This window comes from Nanorana parkeri, unplaced genomic scaffold (genome assembly GCF_000935625.1).
Source record: "Nanorana parkeri isolate BGI_ZX_2015 unplaced genomic scaffold, ASM93562v1 scaffold120, whole genome shotgun sequence".
Lineage (NCBI taxonomy): Eukaryota > Metazoa > Chordata > Amphibia > Anura > Dicroglossidae > Nanorana > Nanorana parkeri.
The window spans coordinates 842,937-865,642 of NW_017306388.1; the positions used below are offsets into that span (position 1 = coordinate 842,937).

The window sequence follows — 22,706 nt, forward strand, 5'->3', positions numbered from 1 at the left end:
TAATTTTTTTTTTCCAATTGCTTAATAGACGTGCGCACTAAAGAATTTTTGTTAGCGATGTTAACAACTAAATGTATTTAGTTGCTAACAAAATTCTCTGATTACATCTTGGTGCGGTCGGCGGTTAGAGTCCTCAGCGTGCATGTTAATGTAAACAACGCTCAGTGGGCGTGTGAAATAGCCAATAGCAAAATCTAGCCAGCAGATAAATGGGGCGGGGAAGGGGGGGGGGGGTTGTTGCTTGAGAGTTAATAGTGACTCTCAAGCTGCCAGAAAATAGAGTTATCCGGCATCTACCAATCCCATGGGTGCCGGACAACTGGGAGTTTACTGTATATGGCAGCTTTCCAGTACTTAGATGTGGTGCATTAGGGTTCTATTATCAAGCTTTTTCCCCTTTATTTTCACTTAGTGATCCTGCCAATAATTCACTTCCTTCCCTAGGGGGGCAACAGCCACTCACTGTACTGTACCTATGGAAAAGCAGTGTTGTCACCCTAGGACAGGAGGTGTGTTAGGACTACAGCACACGCCCCTCTCTCTTCATCTCTATAACATACTTCTATACTTCCTAGAGGTGGACTGGGCAGGACTTATAACATTTCTTAAGATAACACTACTGGATTTCTGGCAGGTTAAAAACGGTTATTTTTATAAACAGGTATAAAATGACTAAAGGGCAGACCAAAAGGAAGCAAGTAAGATAAGTTCATTGTTAGGCTTTGCATACTTTAAAATTCCTGAAGTGTGTATTGATCTGGTAAGCATTTTTATTTCAACAAAACTAGACATTCATGTTAAAAGGGGGTATTCATATGTCTAAACAAGCTTCTCCACAATCTATATAGCATAGAGAAGAATTCCTCAAGGTCAAATAATTCAGCACCAACATATATTATGGTAAAGCTCACGTCCTCTAGAGTCTTCTAAATACCTCTCTCTTTCCATAAAACCTTCATTTTCTGAGCTATGATAATATGTAATGGGCCTTTTGCAAATTCTGCTGTGTAGTAAGATCTGTTATGAGTGAGCATTTCTTTCTTGTCACATTAACATGTTTTATGACTAAGCCGCACATCTGGGAACCAAATATTTAAAGGGCCAGTGTCTCTAAACAGAAACAGGACCATCTAGTAGTGTCTTGATTTTATCAAGCAGCCTTCAGTCTGGTAAACGCTGCATATAAATGATAACTATACATTGCAATTTGCAGAAAACCTTTATGTGAAGCAGCAATGCTAACGTGAATCCCTAGCTAGAACTTTTTGTTTTAACTATGGACGGAGTTTGTTGCTATCTATGTCTATGAGATTTAGCTAAATTAATTTTGGGTCGAAATTACCATTTTTGCTGCAGCAGAAGCTCCCAGTTTGACTCATTAAGTTGCTTAGGTGCAATACGTTTGAAAAAAATAATCTTCTCTTTTGTTTTCATTTGGAAGGGATTTTCATTAGAGTAGTTGGGTTTATTTAATTTAGGGTTTCATTTATAAAAGTTCCACCCGGCGTATGGCAGGGTGGAGGCTGTTTGCAAGGCACTAGCACCCCGGGATGGCGCTGACTAGTATAAGAGTGCCATCTAAGGGAGCTAGTACCATGCAAATTGCAACACCTTTATAACTGAACACCTTTTTTATTTGTGATTTTACCTTAAGTGTGTGTTTTTGATTGTTATTTGAATGCTTTCACTTTACTTTTTTTATTTTACGTTTTTCGCTGTTCGTTATTTTCTTTTTGTGAAAAAAACATTCAAACAAACCTAATGAGGGGCCATTTGCTGGCAAAGAACAGGTCCAGGATAGTTGAAAGAAACTTCCTTAACCTTCATGGGCCATTTAAAGCTCATTCAAGGCCCATCCCACTTTAAAAACACCAAAAATCATCTTTCCATTTGACTTGAATAAATGTTGCCAACATGGCAAGATTCTCTCGAAATACAACACTTTTTATTGAGAGTAAGTGTAAATGAAAACACGGCCATACAGAGGATAATCACCCTCTTTAGTTGCCCTGGTGTCCATTGTCCCCGTTAGGGAAAGTGATGGGAGATCCAAAACTTTACAGCCGCCGTTCCAGTTTTTAAAAAAATGTTTTATTGTGGAAATTGTTGTGAAAACTGTTCCTACTTAATGCCTCTTATTTTCTGCAGCAACTACAGTGCCATGGTTGGCGTCTGGGTTTATGGATTTTTCGTGGTGGTCCTGCTGGTCCTGGATCTGTTGTATTATTCTGCAATGAACTATGAGATTTGCAAGTTGTACCTGGCAAGGTGGGGGATCCAAGCCAAATGGATGAGGCAAGGACAGAGGCAGTGGAGCAAGACGACACAAGAGCCTTGCCAAGCACAGACTCAGATGTCACATGCTGTACACACATTAAAAGGAGACACTGTTAGCCCAACAATGATGTCCTTTCAGACTTCTACAGCCTGGTAAGAGAACTGTTTGCCAACTCTGGTGCTTGGCGGAAGGGAGTATTGTGACAATGAATAGGAATGGGATGTTATGGGGATGAAAATAATTGTTGACACCTAAACTTCTTTTAACCATTTTCAACAGACTCTAGAATTTTAAATGATAAATCCAGACAAATGTTTTTGAAGTTCTTCGAAGGACAGAGACACTTGATTTAAATGCAATTCTGTTACACAGGGTGGAGTGGATTCTGTTATATGGAGTGCTATGATTCTGGTTCAGCATCTGTCTAACATGGAAGGGCCTCAAATGTGTACCACGAAAGGAGACCAGATGGTGTAAGAGAAGTAGGAGCGCCACATGAATGGTTTTCGACTACAGAAATATTAATTACATTTCAGGGTCTAATTTCCTCCTTCATCAGAGCTCGGTTGCTTCGGTCGGAATGGCGGACTCATTAGGTTTAGAGGATTATTAAGTTAGGAGGTAAAATTGTTCCCAGTATAATGCAGGCTTCACTTGCAGAATTGTATTGATTCCAGGGTTCCATTAGGGTTGACCCAGAGATGAGCTGTTCACTGAGCTTCTTCTCCTTTCGCTGCCCAGTCACAGGCTGGGGCAAGTCCAGAATGGCCTGACCTCAGGGGAAGTGGGTTGAATAATGCAGCAGAGGTCACCTAGCAGCAGAAAAAAGGGACTGTGGGGGAAATCTCTAGATTGAAGGTAAATATTGCAGCAAAAGCTGGTTCTATTTTATCTTCTTAATGGGTTGTTCACTTTTATCTTGTTTTTGTCTGGAATTCTGCCTAGCAAGGCAGGAGCTACAGAGCACACCACTTGACAATAATTTAGAGCAAAGCAGGTGAAATTATACTTTTTCCAGCTAAATTATGTTTCATGTCATCCTTTGTACAGCACTGAATAAAAGAAAACCTTCTCAATGCAGAGTGCTGGTCTATAGACGCAGGCACACGAACAAGCTTTCATCCTTCTATTTTGTAGCTGGCTGAGATGATAGCTCCACTCACACTATAGTACAGAAAAGACAGCAGCTATTGCATCTCCTGTTTACACATCAGTATTGTGAGGTGTAAAAACATGACCTTGAGTAAATGATTCTTTGCAGGTTTCCATGTCTCTTTTACTGGTACTATAAAGCGGCAGTATTTTTAGTTGCTGACTAATAAAAGAAAAATGAAAGCTCCAGACAGATATAAGAGACACAAATGAAAGCAGATAACTATTTCTCAATAAATTATTGTTGTTTTTTTAAATACCACTAATGTAAGTGCCTGAATTTGACTTGGTCTCAGCCTCTATACAGCAGCACTCAGCTGGGAAAGGCAGGGCCCGGCTGGGAGCCAATCAGGTGTCTTGTATGTTCCCTGTCCATGCATGCGCATATAACATACATACTAATAGGAGTAGAGAGCAGAGTGAGCAGAGACTAGGTTGGGAGTAGAGAGAGGACACATTGGAGGGAATTTATCAAAACTGGAGCAGACAGAATCTGGAGCAGATTTGCATTGCTACCAATCAGCTCCTATCTCTCATTTTCAAATCTTTACTGATCAAATTGAAGGGAGATGCTGATTGGTTACTATAGGCAACTGCTCCAGATTCTGTCTTCTCCATTTTTGATACATTTCCCCCACTGTATCTCTTCTACAGTCTATCACTGTAAACGAGAAAGTGTCACTCGCTTGGCTGTTCTTTGGGGCCAGGGGTGTTTCTACACTTTTTGCTACCTGACATGAGGGGGTGAATGGGTTGCTTGGCATGCACGTTACCGGAAGGGGGGAATTGGGGGTGGTGGGGTGTGCTTGTGGTGCACTTTATACTTGGGAGGGAAGCGAGTGTGCTAGTGATGCACTATGCATGGTACCAGGAAGGGGGGGGGGGGTTCTAGTGGTGCACATTACCTCCCTCCAGAATTCTGCCCAGCTCACTGAGGTCACTAGTTGCCAGGGGCTAGGCAGGACTCCGTACAGCCAGACTGTCACAGATTGATAAGAGCTCTTAGGAACCTAATACACTCTGACTGGGAAGGGGTGGCAAGCACACCTGCCGCCCCCCACTTCCTACGTGACCCTAAGGGATGCCGTCTGGGACAACCGCCTCAGGCTGCCTCATTATAGGGATATCCCTGTGTGTGGCAGTGCATATCTCAGGACTGTATGGACATACATACTTATACTTTAGACAAAACAGTTCCCTTGTATGTATTTCATCTGTGTATTTAGCTGTTTGCATGGAGTTCGACTTTGAAGGTCGATCACAGTCAAGCTCAGAATTTAGCAATGGAAATACATAGCTGGCACACAAACTGTTTCCCCAGGGCTTTGGTTTGTTTGTTTCTGCATGATAAAGGAAATCCAAATTTAAAGACTTTGTACGAACAGTGACTTCAACATGATTATTTAGAATTGTATTATTCCATACTGCATACTGCACCTACTACCCCCCCCCCCTCCACGGCGTGCGGTATGCCACCAGTTCCGCAGTGCTATAGTAATTAGACAGAGCCGAATCAGCTTAGGTAAACTACAGTAACAAGAAGGAAGGGATAAACTTGAAACAAAACAGGAAAATTGTATTTTATACTTACCGTAATTTGTAATGGCAGCACACGAATGGGTTAATCCCTCCCTCCTCCCCCATTCGTGTGCTGCCATGGAGCTGACAGGAAAGTATACCGCAAGCTGGGTTGCCATGCCTGCAGGGGAGATCACCCATCAGCCCTCTTACAGGAGAATGGGCTAGCCGGTGATGGAGATCTTTGATCTCCCTATTGTCCATGCTGCTCCTTCTCTGGCTACTGCTCTGGGGCAATAGGGACAGCTGCTGTTGGCCCCTGTAAATGATGGGGCCCAGGGCAGTTGCCCCTTTTGCCCTGTGGTAAAAACAGCCCTGCTTCTCTGCTGGAAGGTTCCCAGTGTTAGACCGACAGCGTACAATACAGCCATGCCTGACTGACTCACAGTGCTGGCACATCCTTTTTCAGTTTGAGTCCTGCTGTGCAGGGGTCCTTATGGAATCTAACATACAGGGGTTGATTTACTAACCTTATAAACACACCACGAACATGTATACACCTCTGTAGTGTGTTCCCTCCCAGCATGATCTATGGGTGGAATCTATACACCTTTGTAGTGTGTACACACCCAGCAGGTGTGTTGTGCAAAGCCCTGCCCTGAATTGCAAGGTGATGTTGTGTAAATTAGCTCTACATTGTGCTGCTTGCGTTGATGAATGCAGGAATGTAAATGCATGAGCTAACCATTTTTGTCTAAACTGTGAAGCAGCATTATATATGCATCATGTGCATGATTTTTCCATATATGGCATTAGTGGAAATATGCTTTTAGAGACTTTTTGGTTGATAAATACGCTTTGCTGTGTAAAAATCACACGCACCTGGTGCGTGCGTGTGTTTAGGTTAGTAAATCACCCCCACAGATTCAAATCCTTATACTAAAATATTTAAAATACATGTAGTAATTTCTAAAGAATTCATATTCGGATTAAACTGTTATATATGCCTGGGATTCAGCATTAAGCTGATTATGTTCACATGTATAAAAATATAAAAAGACTAAGGTTCTTTGTTAAAGTAAACCTGTCCTTTGCCTATGCAAGGGAAAGTACAGGTTCACTTTAATACCACACCCCTACTCCCATATACTTACCTTTCCCTTGCTCCCCCACTCTGTTCAGTCACCAGGAGCAAAAATAATTCACTGTGTCTGATACCTGGTCTAAGCCCTCTGTCCTCCACATGATAGTGACCACTCAAGCCCAAGCACCACATATTGAGGGTGAGGAGAGAAGGCCACATACTCCCCCATACCTGAAATTGCTGGGTATTTTGGAGGGCCCCATGAAACAAATCAAGAGACAGGGGAGATGTAAGGGAAAAGGTATGTCTCAGTGGGTAGGGGGGGAGGGGGTGCCCATGAATTGCCAGACAGGTGAGGAGGCGGCTTGCTGGAGGGGTAACGGAGGTTAGAAGGAAGACCATTGTAGAACAGAGGTAAATGAGTTGGTTGTCCTAAACTACAAAAGTCCATGTGTTCCCTGAGAGTCAGGTGAGTGGTGCTTAGGATGAGTTAGCTATGAAAATTACATTTTTTACTTACAAAATACTTTACAAAATGTCAAATGCTGGGACAGACCGATTGACATATAAGGGATTTTAAAGGGGGCAGTTCCTCCTAAAGCCATTGATAAAACAGTGTAATACTGAATGCCCTTCTATATATCCTGAATGGTAAAAAAAACAAAAACGTTTGTAAAATCATTTATCTAAAGGCCACATCTGTGACCGGTGATGGTCCACCGGTAGCTTTGACTATGGGATGGCCATCTGTGAACTATAAGTTGGGTATACTAAAAAGCCTGATGTGTTCATGTAGGGTTATAATTAGGTAGAAAAACAGATTTTCACATTGTTAAGCTATCTCTGCAAAGTCCTCTCCCTGCTGAGAGGTTTGTCAGCTTTACAAGACGATGTAGGGCAGACAGTATAATTAGATACATAAAAACACATGTTGATTAGCAGACTCGGGTTTCAGATGACCCTTGTGCTTAAAACAGACATAGAGGGGGTGATTTACTAACCTAAACACATGCACGCACTAGGTGCATGTGATTTTTACACAGCAAAACATATTTAACAACCAAAAAGTCTCTAAAAGCATATTTCCACTAATGCCATATATGGAAAAATCATGCACATAATGCATATATAATGCTGCTTCACAGTTTAGACAAAAATGGTTAGCTCATGCATTTACATTCCTGCATTCATCAACGCAAGCAACACAACATAGAGCTAATTTACACAACATCACCTTGCAAATTCATGCTTGGCTTTGCACAACACACCTGCTGGGTGTGTACACACTACAAAGGTGTTTAGATTCCACCCATAGATCATGCTGGGAGGGAACACACTACAGAGGTGTATACATGTTCGTGGTGTGTTTATGAGGTTAGTAAATCAACCCCAGAGGGTCATATACTGATAGACTTCTACTGTGATTTTATGAAAATGTAAATAAAAGGCACAAAAATGTATCTTGTCTTCTTATAAAGGTAACTCTACATCTCTGGGGCCTGGTCAAGAGATATTAGTAACCTCTAACCTAGGCATAATTATGGAGCAGAACATACATCCTGAACTCATGGCAGCTTGATGACTTACCCCAGAGGCCGACTCCCTGTGCTCACAGAAAATGTGTTGAATGATGCTGGGCAAACATCTGTCAGTTAGTTGTTGTCTGTGTCCCCCGCTTAACTTCCCCCATTTGTCCTGATGACCATTGTCACTATGACCAAGAGTGAGGGATAAGCCAACATTTCGAGTTGCCACTGCAACATCAATAGAAGGAAAATGTTGCTATGGGTATACCCGTTTTGATGAAAACTGGCTAAAAGGATATTTGTCCTCTCTTTGAAGAGGTCTCCTCTCATTTTCTGTTGTGTCTACAGGACAGAAGGTGAAGGGTCGTTACTCAAAGGAACTCAAATGACAAAACATTGCCAGGGTTTTAATGAATTACCTACTCTATCGAAAAAGGGATGGTTATAATTGATCTCAAGAGATGGGGTCAATTTGTCTTTTTAAATAGACTGCACTGACGCTGTCAATTATTGACGTCACAATCAGATTAGCAGGTAGCAGATTGTTTAGTTTCCTTGAATTGTTTGCGATCGTTTGTGCGATTCCCATCAGATGGAATGTTGTTAAAATTAACTAAAAATTACCACATGAATGGCCAGCTTAAAGCTGAACTTGGGGCAGAAATTTATTTTTCTGTAGAGTCATTCCAATTTGATTCTTTAGTGAATAGGTCTTAGTCCCCTGCTTTTTCTTTTACTACAACTGGTGGCCACTATTCCCTTGGCCACTGGTCAGATATTATCCTCTCTGTCCTTCCCAGGAACAATGAGCGGTGGTGTACTATGCACTGAATGACTGAAAGGTCACAAGACTCCTGGTCTGTCTCACCCACCATGACCTAACGCTTTGACTGACAGGCCAGGAGTCTCTTGGTCTGTCACACCCATACCTGCCTCCAATCCAATACTATCCCTTCTGTCCATCCAAGGAACATTGAGTGGTGACATAATTATGTCACCACTCGCTGTAGTAGGTGGAGGTGGGTGGTTTAGACCAGGAGTCTGAAAAGCCTGGCTACACCCACTTACTAAGCATTGAATGATTGACAGGCTAGGAGACTCCTGGTCTATCCCAACCACCATGACCTAAACTTTTGACTGACAGGTCAGGAGTCTCTTGGTCTGTCACGCCCATACCTGCCCCCAATCCCACCCACCTTCTTCCTCATTCACAACTTAAATTTCCATTGCATGTTGACATTTAAAGTTTGACAACCGAAGAAGCAACAACAACAACAAAAAGATACAACATTTTTCTTACTGTTAAAACTTTTTAAGTTTATTTTTTTTTATTTTTTTCAATAAGTTTCATTCAAATTTCTGATTTTCCATACAAACAAAATAGAAAATGACAAAGCTTAACAAAGCCAGCAAAATGGTTGAGTAATACATTGATGTTAAAAAGGCAAAAAGGTCCGATAAAGAGAGACAAAGTATACAGGATACAGAGAGTCAAAGTCCTCCTCTGAGGGGGGACCTCTGAATGAGTTGCTTATGTATCGTAGGATTGTCCATCCTATTTTGGCAAGTATGTCTCCCTCTATTGTTATTACAATTAGTGGGGGTTTGAGTTTCCACCCAGTAGCGCCCTCAAATTGAGACATAGAAGGAGAGCTATAAGTAATGGGGAAAGAAAGAAAAAAGTAAGAACATCTGGAGGTGGGAAAGAGGGGTGGTGGAAGGCTGCTCCTTGGCCAAGTAGGCTTCCTCATCATATCCATAAGGATTCTACACTAGCAACTTATCCTATGTTCGATCATGTAGTGGATTTGAAAGACAGATATTCCAGTGTGGTGGTAAAATGTTCCCAACACGCTTTAAGTTTTTTTTAACATATTGAAACATACTTAAAGGAGAACTATGGGGTTAGGGCTTTTCCCCATAGTTCTCCTAAGGGTAACGGGAGGACACAAACTAGCGTCCTCCCGTCACCCTAAGCTCAGTATACCGCAAGCTACAGCTGGTGTGATACTGAGACGCCGCAGCTGAAACGGATCCCGACAATTATGTCTGGATCCGCCCAGCTGCATGAGTGACAGCTGGCTCTGCCTATCTAGCGGCAGAGTCAGCTGTACCCGCCCCGTCCGTTCCGCCAGTCAGCGCTGGAGGATCGGAGCGGGGAGGGGGGAATCCAGCCCCTCCCCTGTCACGGCAGAATGCCGTGACAAGATCGAGAAGTGAGCGAACGCCGGTATTTGTTTGCTCACTTCCCAATCTACTGAGCCGACCTGTGACAGTCTCATTGTCACAGGTCGGCTAGAACTATGAGGATGAGTGAAAAGCATTCACCTCATAGTTCTCCTTTAAGATCCAAGTATTCCACAACAGTTAGCACATCATCCCATACTCCTATCCAGAGTGTACTCTCATAGTTCTTACAATAATTATACAATCTCATTCCAAACAGATTTTTTCAAAACATTCTTTGGATGTCTCCACTTTAGAGGTACCTCGATGGGAAGTGATACTGTCTCAACATATTTCATGAATCAAAGTTTGCTTTCTCAGAAGATTGCAAGGAGGTGGATGTCTATCATTGTGCAGAATATATGTAGTTCGAGATCAAATATATCGAGAATAGCATCACACACAAACACCTATGCAAATAATGCTCACATAAAATCAGGATCTTTGGACATCTAGAGAAATACAGTATATTGCATTGGGAATTGTAGTTTCTCTTGGTAGTGCTGCTCAGTGAGCAGATGTGACATATTCACCTCCATATACCCATCTTTCAGGTGCATGGCCATAGCTAGTTTTTGTCAATGATAGTGATGACGTCACAGTTTTCAAAGATATATTCCTGCTAAACTGTAACGTTTTGTTCTAATAAATTAGAAGCTCTAATGTACATATCTAATGCCAATTGTGGAGCAAATTTACTTGTATGCTGGATTTCAGCTTTAAAGTTAGCTACAGGCAATCTTCTAGCAAATTCATCCACCTTCAACCAGCTTTCAATCATAAAGATAATGAAATGCATTCATGTGACCTACTGGCGGTGTCTGTACAGCAGTCTGACACATACCCCTGCTTTTCACCACTACAGTCATGTACAGGGGGACCTGTGGCACTGCTGTATGGACGCCACTGTTTGCACACAAAAAGCAGTGGTCCTTCCGTGAACCCTGCTGCCTATTCCTTGGATCCTTTGGCCAGCGCTGGGAAGCAGTAAAAGGTTTATAAATGGCAAAACGTGGCCATGTGAGTTTTTACCTCACTATTAAATGTGTATATGTAATTTCTGGTGTAGCAATAACCCCCGAAGGAGCTGCTAGATTTTAACAGGCCATCTGCTTTCTGTATTAGTGACCTGCCCTGTTGCTTTACCTAGGCACTCATTAATCCTCCAGTAATTAAAATCAGACAGACTTTAAGTCCTCCAATCTTCTTTTGCAAAATGTATTTGGCTCAAACAAACAAACAAGTATTGAGCAACAGTCTAAGTCACATACCGTGCACATGCTCCAGGTACTCATGGGGCATGAAAACATCTTCCATTAATATGTTCAATATAGCGGATGTGAACATGGAGCACAGGAACAGTATGTGACTTAACCTGTTGCTGAATACCTTTGGAGACTGGCACCTTATTGAGCAGCTAGAATAGAGAAGTCTTATTATGCAATAGTAGTTGGAGCAATTGCGCTTATTACTAGGATTCTCATCATCTATAGTAGCGGCAACACTTGATTATTTGCAGTGGATCTTTTGGAATAGACACTTTGTATGTGCTACATAATGCTTATGATTTTGGATGAATAGTACATGTGCTGAAAACCAGTCCCCAGAAGCAGGCAGACAATGTCCTTGGGCTTAGGAAAAACATAGTGATCACAGATAACATAAACAAAGCTCAGGCTGGCTACAGCCTAGCTACAAACACTAAATTAAGTCTAGGGATATGCCAGGTTAAGGCAAGGTCTCTACACTGGCAAAACTTTAACTTGGCTTTTAACTTGGCTTTGGCTGCAGCTTCTAATGCACATTCTCACAGTACGCAAATGTACAGGAGTCTGTACAACTGTGCAAGTCTAAAGGGAAGGCTGGAGCTCAGTTTTAAAGCAAACCATTAAGCTTAAAATTCACATCTTAAGCGCTTCCCCCTTCCCCCCAACAAAATCACTGATAATTGTATAATTTCTTTTATCCTGTAAAGACCTTTTTTCCCTCGTTTGAAATGTGCCCTCCATACTTCCTAGATTCTTGACTAGGTGGGGTAATGTATACAATGGCTGGCTGCAGCCTCATGGGATTTCCAAGTCACACATCCTAGGAGCCACTGCAATATTTCTCTCCTGTATAAACAACCGTGCTTACATATTATATATAGACAGGCAATTCAATTTTTGTGTGCGGACTGGCACGCACAGCACGTTGCCAGACTGTGGATGCACAAGATCTGCTGTCATGTTATCAGAAGGCCGGCTGAAAGACCAGAAAGACAGAGGGCCATGCTAGGAGAACAACTGTTGCAGAGGGGATAACGCTGGATTACATGGTCTTGTAATTATTTTTTCTCTTTCATGATAAATAGGAACATTTATCACAGGCACTTTTTTACATTTCAGTTGGGAAGTACATGGTCCATAGGGGATGCTAAAGATTTTGGCAGGGCCATAAAAAGTCAGCAAAAGGACTCTAACTCAGGAGCCTGTGCTTGTGTATTAAAGGCAAAAAAAGGGTAGTCAGTGGGTGTCCTCAATAGACAGCTCAGCAGACCGTGTCTACTATCCATTTTTTTGTCTTTGATACACAAGCCGAGGCTCCTGAGTTAGAATCATTTAGCATGTGTGCAAGGAGGATTGTAAGTCCCCAAAACACATTGCCTATCTCTTGTCATCTCCCTGATAATTGTGTAAATAGAAAAGTACTGTTCTGGGCTCTTAAAGTATGGTTTTGGTGCTCCCCAGTGCCGGACTGCAAACAGATTTCACAAACTGGGTGACCCCTGTACTCAGGAAAAACACAGTTTTTATGGGTAGCTGCCATTGGGTCGAAACATAGACACTCCACCAACCACCTAGGAAACTGGGTCCAGTGCCTCACTCTCATCTCCCTGAGATAAGAGCAACCTTAACAACCAATAGGGAGGCTGAAGAAGAATGTGCCAGATGGAAATTTTACAGGCAAAGTTGAATATTATATACATTATACCTTTTAGCCTTTTATACCTCTGGATCCAGTGATCATTTTAGCAAGCTTTTGTTTATCATGGGCTTCTGGGCCCCATAGCAGTCACTTTAGTTATAGGGCTCTACTTATGCTCTTGTTGCTCTGGGTCACTGCACTTTGCACACTATTGTAATTTCTTCAACTATCTAAAAGTAAATGTATTTTAGTTATATACACAATTTTAGCAGATATATTTTCTAATATGGCACGGATAATTCGGTCTATTTCTGTATTACTAGCCCATTGCAGAGATTTGGCGTTCACAGGTTTCCTCCCGTTTTAAAGGTCCGGGGAGATGAAGAGGGTGCTAATGGTTTTTCGGTGAATAAAGGATTATATGCAAGAACTTGTCTATAGAAATCTTCAAGGGAGGAAACCTATTTGATCTACAATAATTAAACCGGGAAGGAAGGCGAGGGAGCCACCGAGGAATTATCTAGGGCATGTTTTTATTATTCAGGGAAAAAATGAAAATTATTCAAGGGGATAAATCTTTATGTACGTGGCTCAAACTGGCATCTAATCTTGCAGTGCGCACATAATACACAATATAAATGGTACAATGATGACTTCAAAGCGTTCACAGCTTGTGGCGGCCAAGGGCAGTGCTGCTGTAGAAAAGGAGACATGTGGGATTAAGAAATGTAAAGGGTCAGTCCATTCAAATGTGATATTTCTCTGATGGGCACATGCTAGTCAAATACACTAATTATTTTACTTTCTTGGAGGCTCCAGCTGTAAAATTCCCTTCCCATGTGTTTGTTGTTTACAATAAATAATCCAGTGGGAATTGTTTGTTAAGATTGTGACAGGTGTTTGGAGCTGGGATCTCAGGTTTATGGATTTCACTACTGAAAGCATTAGGAGCCAGGATGTAGTTCAGCCAAATATGAGCTTTTGTTGGGCTGACTCTTTGACTTAAATTACTTTGGGTATGGTGTTTAAAAAGGAAATAATAAGGACCAACCAAACTACCAAAACAAATGAAATCTCTACTTTTCATGCCTGAAAATGAAACAAGCATTTTGAGTAGTTGCTACCGGCATTGAAAAAGGAAAAAATACAAAGAACAGTAATAGAAATGAACTAAACTACCGATATCAAAAAATGTACTTGTTAGCATACGCTGAACAGCAGCATCTTTATTATTTTAGATTAGCAAGCAGAGAAATTTAACATTTTCATTTCCTTTATGGCGAAAATCAGGACATTTTGACAAGATTGTGTTTTTTTTAACAGCAAGAAAAAGTTGAAATAAAAAAATTACAGCGCCAGTCCAAGAATAACAATCCACTTCAAACAAAAAAATAAAAAAAATAATACAGAGAACAGTAATAGAAATGAACTAAACTGCAATAAATACTCCCAAAATAACCTACACACTGCTAAATAAATAAAACAAATAGAGATATTTTCAATATGTGGAATTTTTAAAAATTCAGTATTTTCCAGTTCAATTTTTGTTTTGTTTGTTTATGATGTTCTCAAAATCCATTATTTTTTAGGAAAGGCATTTTCATGACTACAATTAAGCATTCTGACATTTTGATTCCTGCGTTTGGCGCCTGGTCCCTTGCCACTCGCTCAGCGTAAAACAGAATATTAAATGAGTGCAGAGAGGGAAGGCAGTGCCTTTTATGTGACTACGATGTAAATAAAAGAGGAGAATAATAGAAAAGTATTTCAGAAACTTGAGAAATTGCTGCATAATGCAAAGTTTGCTTCTTCTGCAGTATAAAATGATTATGTTTTTCAGCATTTGTTTTTATCGGTTTCAAAATTAAAATACGTTTTAGTTTACCATTTGGTACCTGGACATTTACTTGACAGGGTATCCAATTAGATTATGTCAGCGGGGCCAAAGGGAACCAAAAAGCTCTTCACTTAAAGGATCAGTCCATCCCAAAGTGATATTCCCGCCATAGGGAGAGCTTGGATGTAACAGTCAGCTATGGGCTTTTACTGTGTCTTGGATACTACAGCAGTGAGTTCTCCCCTTCATAACTCCCATTTGTTTTCCAGCCCACGTGTATATATCCCAACTCCTGCTACATTCTATGTATTAAAAAAATCCAGAAGGGAGATAGAGATGTTTTTAAATCTACAGCTTTCATTACAATAATACCTAGTGATCCTGCTATGAAGATCCTTATTCAAGCACTTCCTGTTATAGAGTGACAACTCTTTTTCACTGTCTACCAATTCTTCTCCTGCCTTGTCACCCTGCCACGTGGGTTTCAACAGAAAATACACAGCCATGGTCCACTGCTGTCACCATTAGGAGACCCACCCTATAAATGACATGCAGCTATCCCTGGGCATGTTGACAACATGCAGCAGCAAAGAAGCTGCAGGAGATCAACAGCACTGAGATGTCACATATAGGATAAAAATAAGGTGAAAACATACATTGTACTTTAAAATAATTGACAACTGTTTGAGATGCACAGTGCTTTGGCAAACTAAATGTCATTCAGGTAAAGTGTACATTTAAAGAAGAACTCCAGGAAATGTAAAAATGAACCCTTGCAGTGGGAATACCCCCACACTGCAAGGGTTAAATGCTGGTTTCAGGGCTAGGGGCTAAATGAAAGAAGATATACTCAGGTGTCCCTCGGTCTGGCAATGAAATTTCCCCCAGGGTCCTCACGTCTAGCGCAGCTGCGTTAGACATGATGACGCCATGGGTCCTTAGACCGCCAGAGCCCGGGAAAGAGGAGGCTGCAGAGGCCGGCCTAGCAGCCAAGCAGGACCCAGGATTGGGTGAGTATATTTTCTTTATCCTAGCCCCTAGACCAAAATGAGTAGTTACCCATGTAGTGTGGGGGTAGCCCTACTGCAAGAGTAAATTTTTATAGTTCTTCTTTAATTTGTCCCTACTGTCCAAGGCACTGTAGCCCAATGACTCAAACAGGTATGCGCAACAACATATCAGTTAACTTTTCAGTAAGGCGAGCTTATTCTTTGACCTCTTTGGTATTTTTTTTCCTTTATTACTTACACACAGATTCCGGTTATCCAATTTTGTAAGAAGGTCTTTTTTTATATTGGCTGATAACCTCACAAGAGTACAGAGTGCTTTTCTTGATGCCTTCCATAAAAAGCAATCAATAGACCTCTAATGACCTCTTCTCTTCTCCTGCAGAATAACTCCAGTGCCTAAAGACAGGAGAAGATTATCACCCAGGTGAAGAGAGTGTGATCAGAATGCCAACTCTGGCGCAAGAAGGACTAGAAGTGGATTGACATTTGCGGGAGCGCTTTAAAGGCGCTTCGGCGTGACGGACTTTTAAGGTCATCTGCGCGTACTTTCTTAGCTGTTTGTAAGCAATATTTTTATTTCTAACGTGAGAAGATTATTTTTAAATTGGACTGTCGACACAGAATAAGAGGGCGGCCTCAAAGCAGTAATGGGAAAGAAGAATACGGGGACCATTCAATAAAAGTAATGGTGGGCCATGACTCCCTGCCTTCTATGTCGATTCGTTGTCAAGTATCTAGTCTGTGTGTGAGAATATGTACGGGCTGGCCTCAGTGCTTTACAGAAAAGGTATATAATATGAGGTTGTAGTGTATAATGTAGATTACATGGATGTTAAAGAAGAAAAAGAGAGGGTCTTCAGAGAACAGAGAACTGCAACAGTTATTTTTAAATGATGAACCTTTCATAATACCATTGTATTAGATAGTTATTTTTTTCTGCTAAAATCCCAAATCTGGCAGAAAGAAGAACTGATTGCACTGGGCGGTAAAATGAAAGAGGAGGGGAAAAGCTGGAATGGGAGGCACTTAGTGCTTCTTAGAATCCATCTCAGACAGTCTAATGTTGCAGGTATAAATCTGAAATCTAGGCAGATTGCTAAATGCACAGTTAAAGTACAGTGTACACTTCCCAACTTGCCAAAGGATTTGTGTAGCCAGTTTTGTGATCTGCAATTCCCTGCCAGACTGCAAAGCCAAGTCCTACACTCTGGACCTCCCTACACACTACAGTGTAGTCATTAATACAGTCTGGTCTAAGACCTGCCCGCAGCTTGTGATTGGACAGTGAAGGAGCAGCAATACGCAGATGATGTCTGTCCTCTCCTCCTCTGTGCAGCCAGTCTTGTGACCCATATTATCCTGCTAGGTTCTGCGCACTGGACCTACACTATTCACACTACTGTCTGCAATGCAGCTGGCCTAAGACCTGCCCCCCCCCCAGCCTGTAACTGGACAGTGAATGAGCAGCAATACTCTGATGAGATCCACTCTCACTCCTTTCTCTCTCTTAGGAATCTAAAAATTAAATTGTGTTATATTTATACCTGCTTGGAGTTCAGCTTTAAGTATAGCTTAGGCATACAGTATGTCAGGAGGCGGGGCTGTGACACAGAATAAGAAAATTTATCTTTGTGTGTTAATGAATTACAATTTCAGAAAAGTGTCACAATCTTCACAGCAAAACAGCTATGTAATATGAGGAAGGTTTACAGCAGCAAGGACTAACTGGTAGAAAAAATTGAGTTTACAGGTGTAAAGTAGGCATTTAAAGGATAAGTGAATTATTACAAGTATTTTCCGTATTTGCCCTCCCCCCTCCCTCCATAGCAACGCTCCTGATGTAGCCACTAATTTGAAATGCAGGGAAGGGGTAGATTTACACTGTCTGCCCTGCCCAGGGCCAGCACGGTGAATGCATCCTCTCCAATCTTTCCTTGTAATCTGGTGCGTGAGCTGGAAGACACCTTAGGGCCCTTGCAAACCTTTGCAAAGAATGATTATATCTACAGCTCACATTACATTAGCATCATCAGTAAGTTGTGGATATAAAAATAAATAAAAGAATAAAGATTTTGTTTTCTACATTCCCCACCCGGCTCTTTACCACGACATTTTTTTCAGCATGAAATGAAACTTATTGATAATAACCATGAAGTTATCACAAACAATGCAAACTGTAGCGTCCCTTATTTTTGGTGGTCAATGGAGCAATGCCCCCTTACATTGTCAATGTCATGTCCTCTTACATTGCTGAGCAGTGGCAATGTGCCCCCTTCCATTGTAATTGGGCCCAGTACATTGGTAGCCATTTTGAAAAGACCTTCTTACATTGATGGTCAGTGAAGAAACGCCCCGTACACTGGGATCAGGGTCCTCTTACATGAGTGTTCAGTGGAGAAGTGGCCCTTACAGGCAGCTAAAAAGACAATTGGCAGCATAGTATACTTGCCAAAAAGGCTTTGCTGACTCTGTCAAGTGATTCTGGCCCCAGATCTAAGCTGTCAGAAGGAAGACCAATCCATCACTTCTCATGGAATTTCTGGCAACCTCTGGAGGAACCCTGGTTGGCCCCAAAGAATAGAAGCCACCTGTGTCTTTAGACCAACATATCGGTCAAGCAAAGTAATTGCTCATTAAGGCTTATGTGCTATAATGAAAAGCATTATAGGAGAACCAAGGACACGAATACCTGGGCAGGCCAGACTACAATTGACTCCTTCTAACAGCTAGATCAGGGGTGGGGAACCTCTGACCCTACAGCTGGGGTGAAACTACAAATCCCATGATACATCTGTCTCTGGAAGTCATGCCTCTGGCTGTGAGAATCTTGCAATGCTTCATGGGATTTGTAGTTTCACCACAGCGGGAGGTCAGGAGATGCCCCACCCCTGATCTAGATGATGTCATTACATTAGGAAAGTTGCTGCAGAGGGAGGGTCAAATTTGGAAAGTGCAATTAAAGGTAAACTAATCCTTTAACTTTTTTTAATTGAATTTCTTCTTTAAGAGCCAATGAGGTGTTCTGTTTCTTTATGATGTCACACGTCCAGTACTTTTGTAGAACACATGGAGGTGACTTAGTAAATGCTTATAATCTAAAGTAGGAAACTTGATATTGTTCTAATACATAAGTGTTCCTATTGAATATAACTTGCTGTTTATATACATATATTTTCATGGAGATTATAAATATATTAGCACCACTTGTGTATTATGACTCATTGTCATCAGACTTGCTTCTGGTGAAAGCAAATTAGATTTTTTTTTTATGTTTTCCATGCAAGTATATGCATTAAGAAGAGCTTTGTGTTTTTTTACGCTTTTCTACTAAGATTTAAGATTCACTTACAATCACTGGAATATCTACAGGTAAATGACAAGCGCGTCCAAAGTCTGCGGCATCCACCGCAGCCTTCTACCAGCATGCTGGAAATGGTAGTTCAGGAGCCAGAAATCACTAAAAGTGTCCTTGTATAGGGCAGTCTGCCAAGTATTTACTTTAAAGGAGAACTACAGTCAGTCAGCGAAAGTGATCAGCAAAATGCATTGGTGGGATCAGATTATGTCCACTTTGAACAAGAGTTCAAAACATTGTTGTGATGAATTTTTAAAGTTCCTGATTCTGTTCATGTTGGTAGAGTCTAATTGTGGCTCAAATCGCATAGTCTGCATTGGCTGGTGGTTCAGAACACAGACAGAAATGTCAATATCACAAACAGGTCTTTGGGGTCATCATAGGCTGAATATTGTATTTATTATGCCACGGTGGATGTCTAGCTATTCCTATAGCTTATTACTGAGTTGTATGTTGTGTGGAGTTGCCCTTTAACATTAGAATAAAATGTGACAAGACCTCTGTATCCACCCAGACATCCATGTGACATTCTCCAGGTTGGCGAGAATACAATTCCTTCTCTACATTAGTGGTTATCAACCAAGTGAATATGAAACCATGAAGGCACCTCATGATGTACAAAAGAGATCTTATAGACTACAGCCGATATGGTCATCAGTCTTCTCATCCATCGATTCACCATCATTTGGAAAATGTTCTTCTTTCTCTAAAGCTGCCTACAAACCATGCACTCCTAATTGCCTTCAACCAGCCAAAGGGGAATTCCTACTCAAGTAATGGTGTTAAATGAGGGAGTACAGCATACTCTAGGGAACCCCCCTCTGGCTTGATAGAGGAGATCTTACAACTCAGGATATGGGAGTCTTGGCGGCAGCTTTAGAGAACTGGTAAGAGGGTTAGAGGACCTCTTTACCAGTTTACAAATAATGGGGGACTTTATTTGTCAGGAGTTACTGAATTAGGATTGTCTTTAACAATTGGAAATAAACACATTTTCATAAAGTCTCTTTGTATTGAGTTTGGAAATACATCAAAACAATATGAATTTACAACAGGTATCTGACAACCTGACTGGCACCTACAGTAGTTGGGTACCTCTGTCTAAAAGGTTAAGAAATTATTTTGGAGGGTTGGCACTTATTATCAGGGTTATTCACAAAAGGGTGAAGAGTTTGGAGAAGGCAGGAGAAGGGAACAATCTAGGAAAACATAGGTGATGTGGAAAAATTCTCCAATTCAGCTCACTTTCCAGTTCAGCTATTTTGGCCTAGATTGTTCACTTCTTCTGACTTCTCCAGACTGTACACCCTTTTGTGAATAACCCTGTAAGTTTCTTTGTGGCACAGAACAAATTGGTGCATGTGGGGTAGACCTATAGACCTCACCTCCCAAAATCCTAATTACAATAACCAGGATGTTAAAAGAGCAGCTACATGCAAATAAATTCCCCCGTAAAGTCAGTCCGAAGCCCTGAAAGATCTTTACTGCAACCAATGAAGCTGTGTTGCCAAGTCACTTATACCCAGTGCCCTGCCCCTAAACACTAAGAAATATTTGTCTGTAAACTTTTCTTGATCCAAGAAGATCCTGCTCCAAATGGATGCTCATTTTAAACAAATACTCCAGTTTTGCTAAACTACATCCATTTTGAGGTCTAACATAGAGACAGTTGATTAGTTCATTACAGAATAGAATAGACATAGTAGCAGTTGGTCACCTTCTTACTGTGTCTAACTACTACTAGCTATGCCATGGGTAAACAAAAACCTTCACAGTAATATAGAGTGTCAAACATCTAATAGGTTGCAATGGACTACAGTAAAAGGTATACTCATACAGCTGAGTGACATAATATGCCAGCAGGCTACCCAGAACACCACTGTTAAGGTCAAATCCAGACTGTGATCTTATGACTTGGAATTTTCCAGAAGAGTCTTACAGGGTTGTTCACAAAAGGGTGAAGAGTTTGGAGAAGGCAGGAGAAGTGAACAATCTAGGACAACATAGCTGAACTGGAAAGTGAGCTGAATTGGAGAATTATTTCCAAATCAGCTATGTTGTCCTAGATTGTTCACTTCTCCGGCCTTCTGCAAACTCTTCACCCTTTTGTGAATAGACCTGCATGTGTCTGGAATTGAAAAATTCAAACGAACATATATCATTTGGGCTGTTCTTAAAGTGACCAGTCAACCTCTGTAAACTTTAAGAATGAAACATTTCACTATCTAATAAAACCCTCCTTATTGGCCACCGAGGCTCTCTCACTGGATAGCAGAACAACAGGTAGGTGTGGTTGGAGCTTATCTTCAAGAAGTCTCCAGAGGAGCTGGGACGGTTAGTTATAGAGTGTGCCTCACGACTGGGAAGGAGTGAAATTGCTAGTGTATTATGTGATAATAATGAGGTCTGATGACCCAAAATTGAGTGAATTCACAGATTGAACAGACCCACACTAAAACAACTAGCTTAAAGTAGAACTCTGGGCAGAAATATTATTAAACCTTGCAGTGGGGCTACCCACCGGACTGGAAGGGTTAACTGCTTGTTTTTGCCTAGGCTCAAAAAAGTAATACTTACCCGATCCTCTGAGCCAACATCGCTCCCTCCAGCCTTTCTCTCTCCTCTTCCGCTGCATCAGTGGTATGTCCCTTAGCTTCCTTATGCCCTATGTATTGGACGTGATGACTCCAGGATCCCTAGACCGCTGCAGCGGAGGGGGAGAGACACTCCAGAGAGCAGTTTAAGAGCCAGCCATCTCGGAGGATTGGGTGAGTATAACTTTTTTTTTTAACCCCAGGCAAAAACAAGCAGTTAACCCTTTAAGTGGGGTGGTAACCTCACTGCAGGGGTTAATAAAATGTCTGTCCGGAGTTCTTTTTTAGGCAGATCAAGTTGAATAGACAGTGCTTAGACAGGGTCTGCAAAGCCGCAAAAGACTTCTAATTAAGCTCTGTCATGTTATAAAATTGCAATGCCATAAAACCTCTAGCAGAGACCTCAATAGGCTCAAATGTATCCTGGTCATGACTGGGGTAGAAAAACCTCCCTTTAGCTAAAACCTGCTAAAAACTATTGTAAAATAGATGCTAAAACATTCCAGAAATGGTTTACAGCAATACACATCTTGGTCTGGTGTTTTCATTAACAACCAGGACCAAAATAAAACTACATTCATAACAAGTGTCTACCCAAATGTATAAGAAAATAACAATCAAGTAGGCACCAAACATGCCAATACTATAATGTCCAGAAGGCAGATTTGTCACATTACATCTCCTTTGCATCTGGTTTATCTGATGTTTGGTGTCTATCAAAATGTGATTTCATTCTGTGCAATAAGATGTTGGTTGTCAGACTGTAAAACTTGATCATTTGGAAATATTGATGCATTTAGAAAACCTGACCTTGAGGGAGTATCTGCTGAAATATCATAAAAAAAACATCAACACCCCCACCCCACAGCACCTTCCTCATACTCTTTAATAGGTTATCTCACTTCTGTAAACACTCCCAGGTCTCATTTGCCACAAAAAATATTCCAGAATACTAAGGGGTCTATTCACAAAGCTGCCGAAGGATCTGGCCGTAGCTTCGGCTGGCTTCGGCCCCAGGACCCCTTCGGTTCAGGAGAACCGAGGGGAGTCTAAGTTTGATTCATGAAGCATTCAGTAAAATTCAGCAAACACAAACCTAGAGGGAGACCCCACTGAGGTCTATAGGGACGGAAATGTGTTGCTAAAGCGGACCTTCACTCCCTTTTCCTTCTTTAAACAATAATGCTCCCCCCCCCCCCCCCTTCCAGGAAATAGTGGA

General features: G+C 41.4%; 1 protein-coding gene across 2 annotated transcripts in view; it reads left to right on the plus strand.

The window, feature by feature from the left end:
- The window catches only part of KIAA1644 (KIAA1644 ortholog), a 114,788-nt gene extending 98,346 nt beyond the window's left edge, over positions 1-16,442 (plus strand). The window contains exons 4-5 of one of the 2 annotated variants that reach the window (XM_018553453.1): positions 2,149-2,430; positions 15,921-16,442. In XM_018553453.1, the coding sequence (XP_018408955.1) occupies positions 2,149-2,430; position 15,921 (283 nt within the window). In that variant the 3' untranslated portion in view covers positions 15,922-16,442. Of the gene's footprint in view, positions 1-2,148; positions 2,435-15,920 lie in introns of those variants that run through there. The other variant, XM_018553452.1, reaches the window with a different exon arrangement.
- Positions 16,443-22,706: the final 6,264 nt, after the last annotated feature.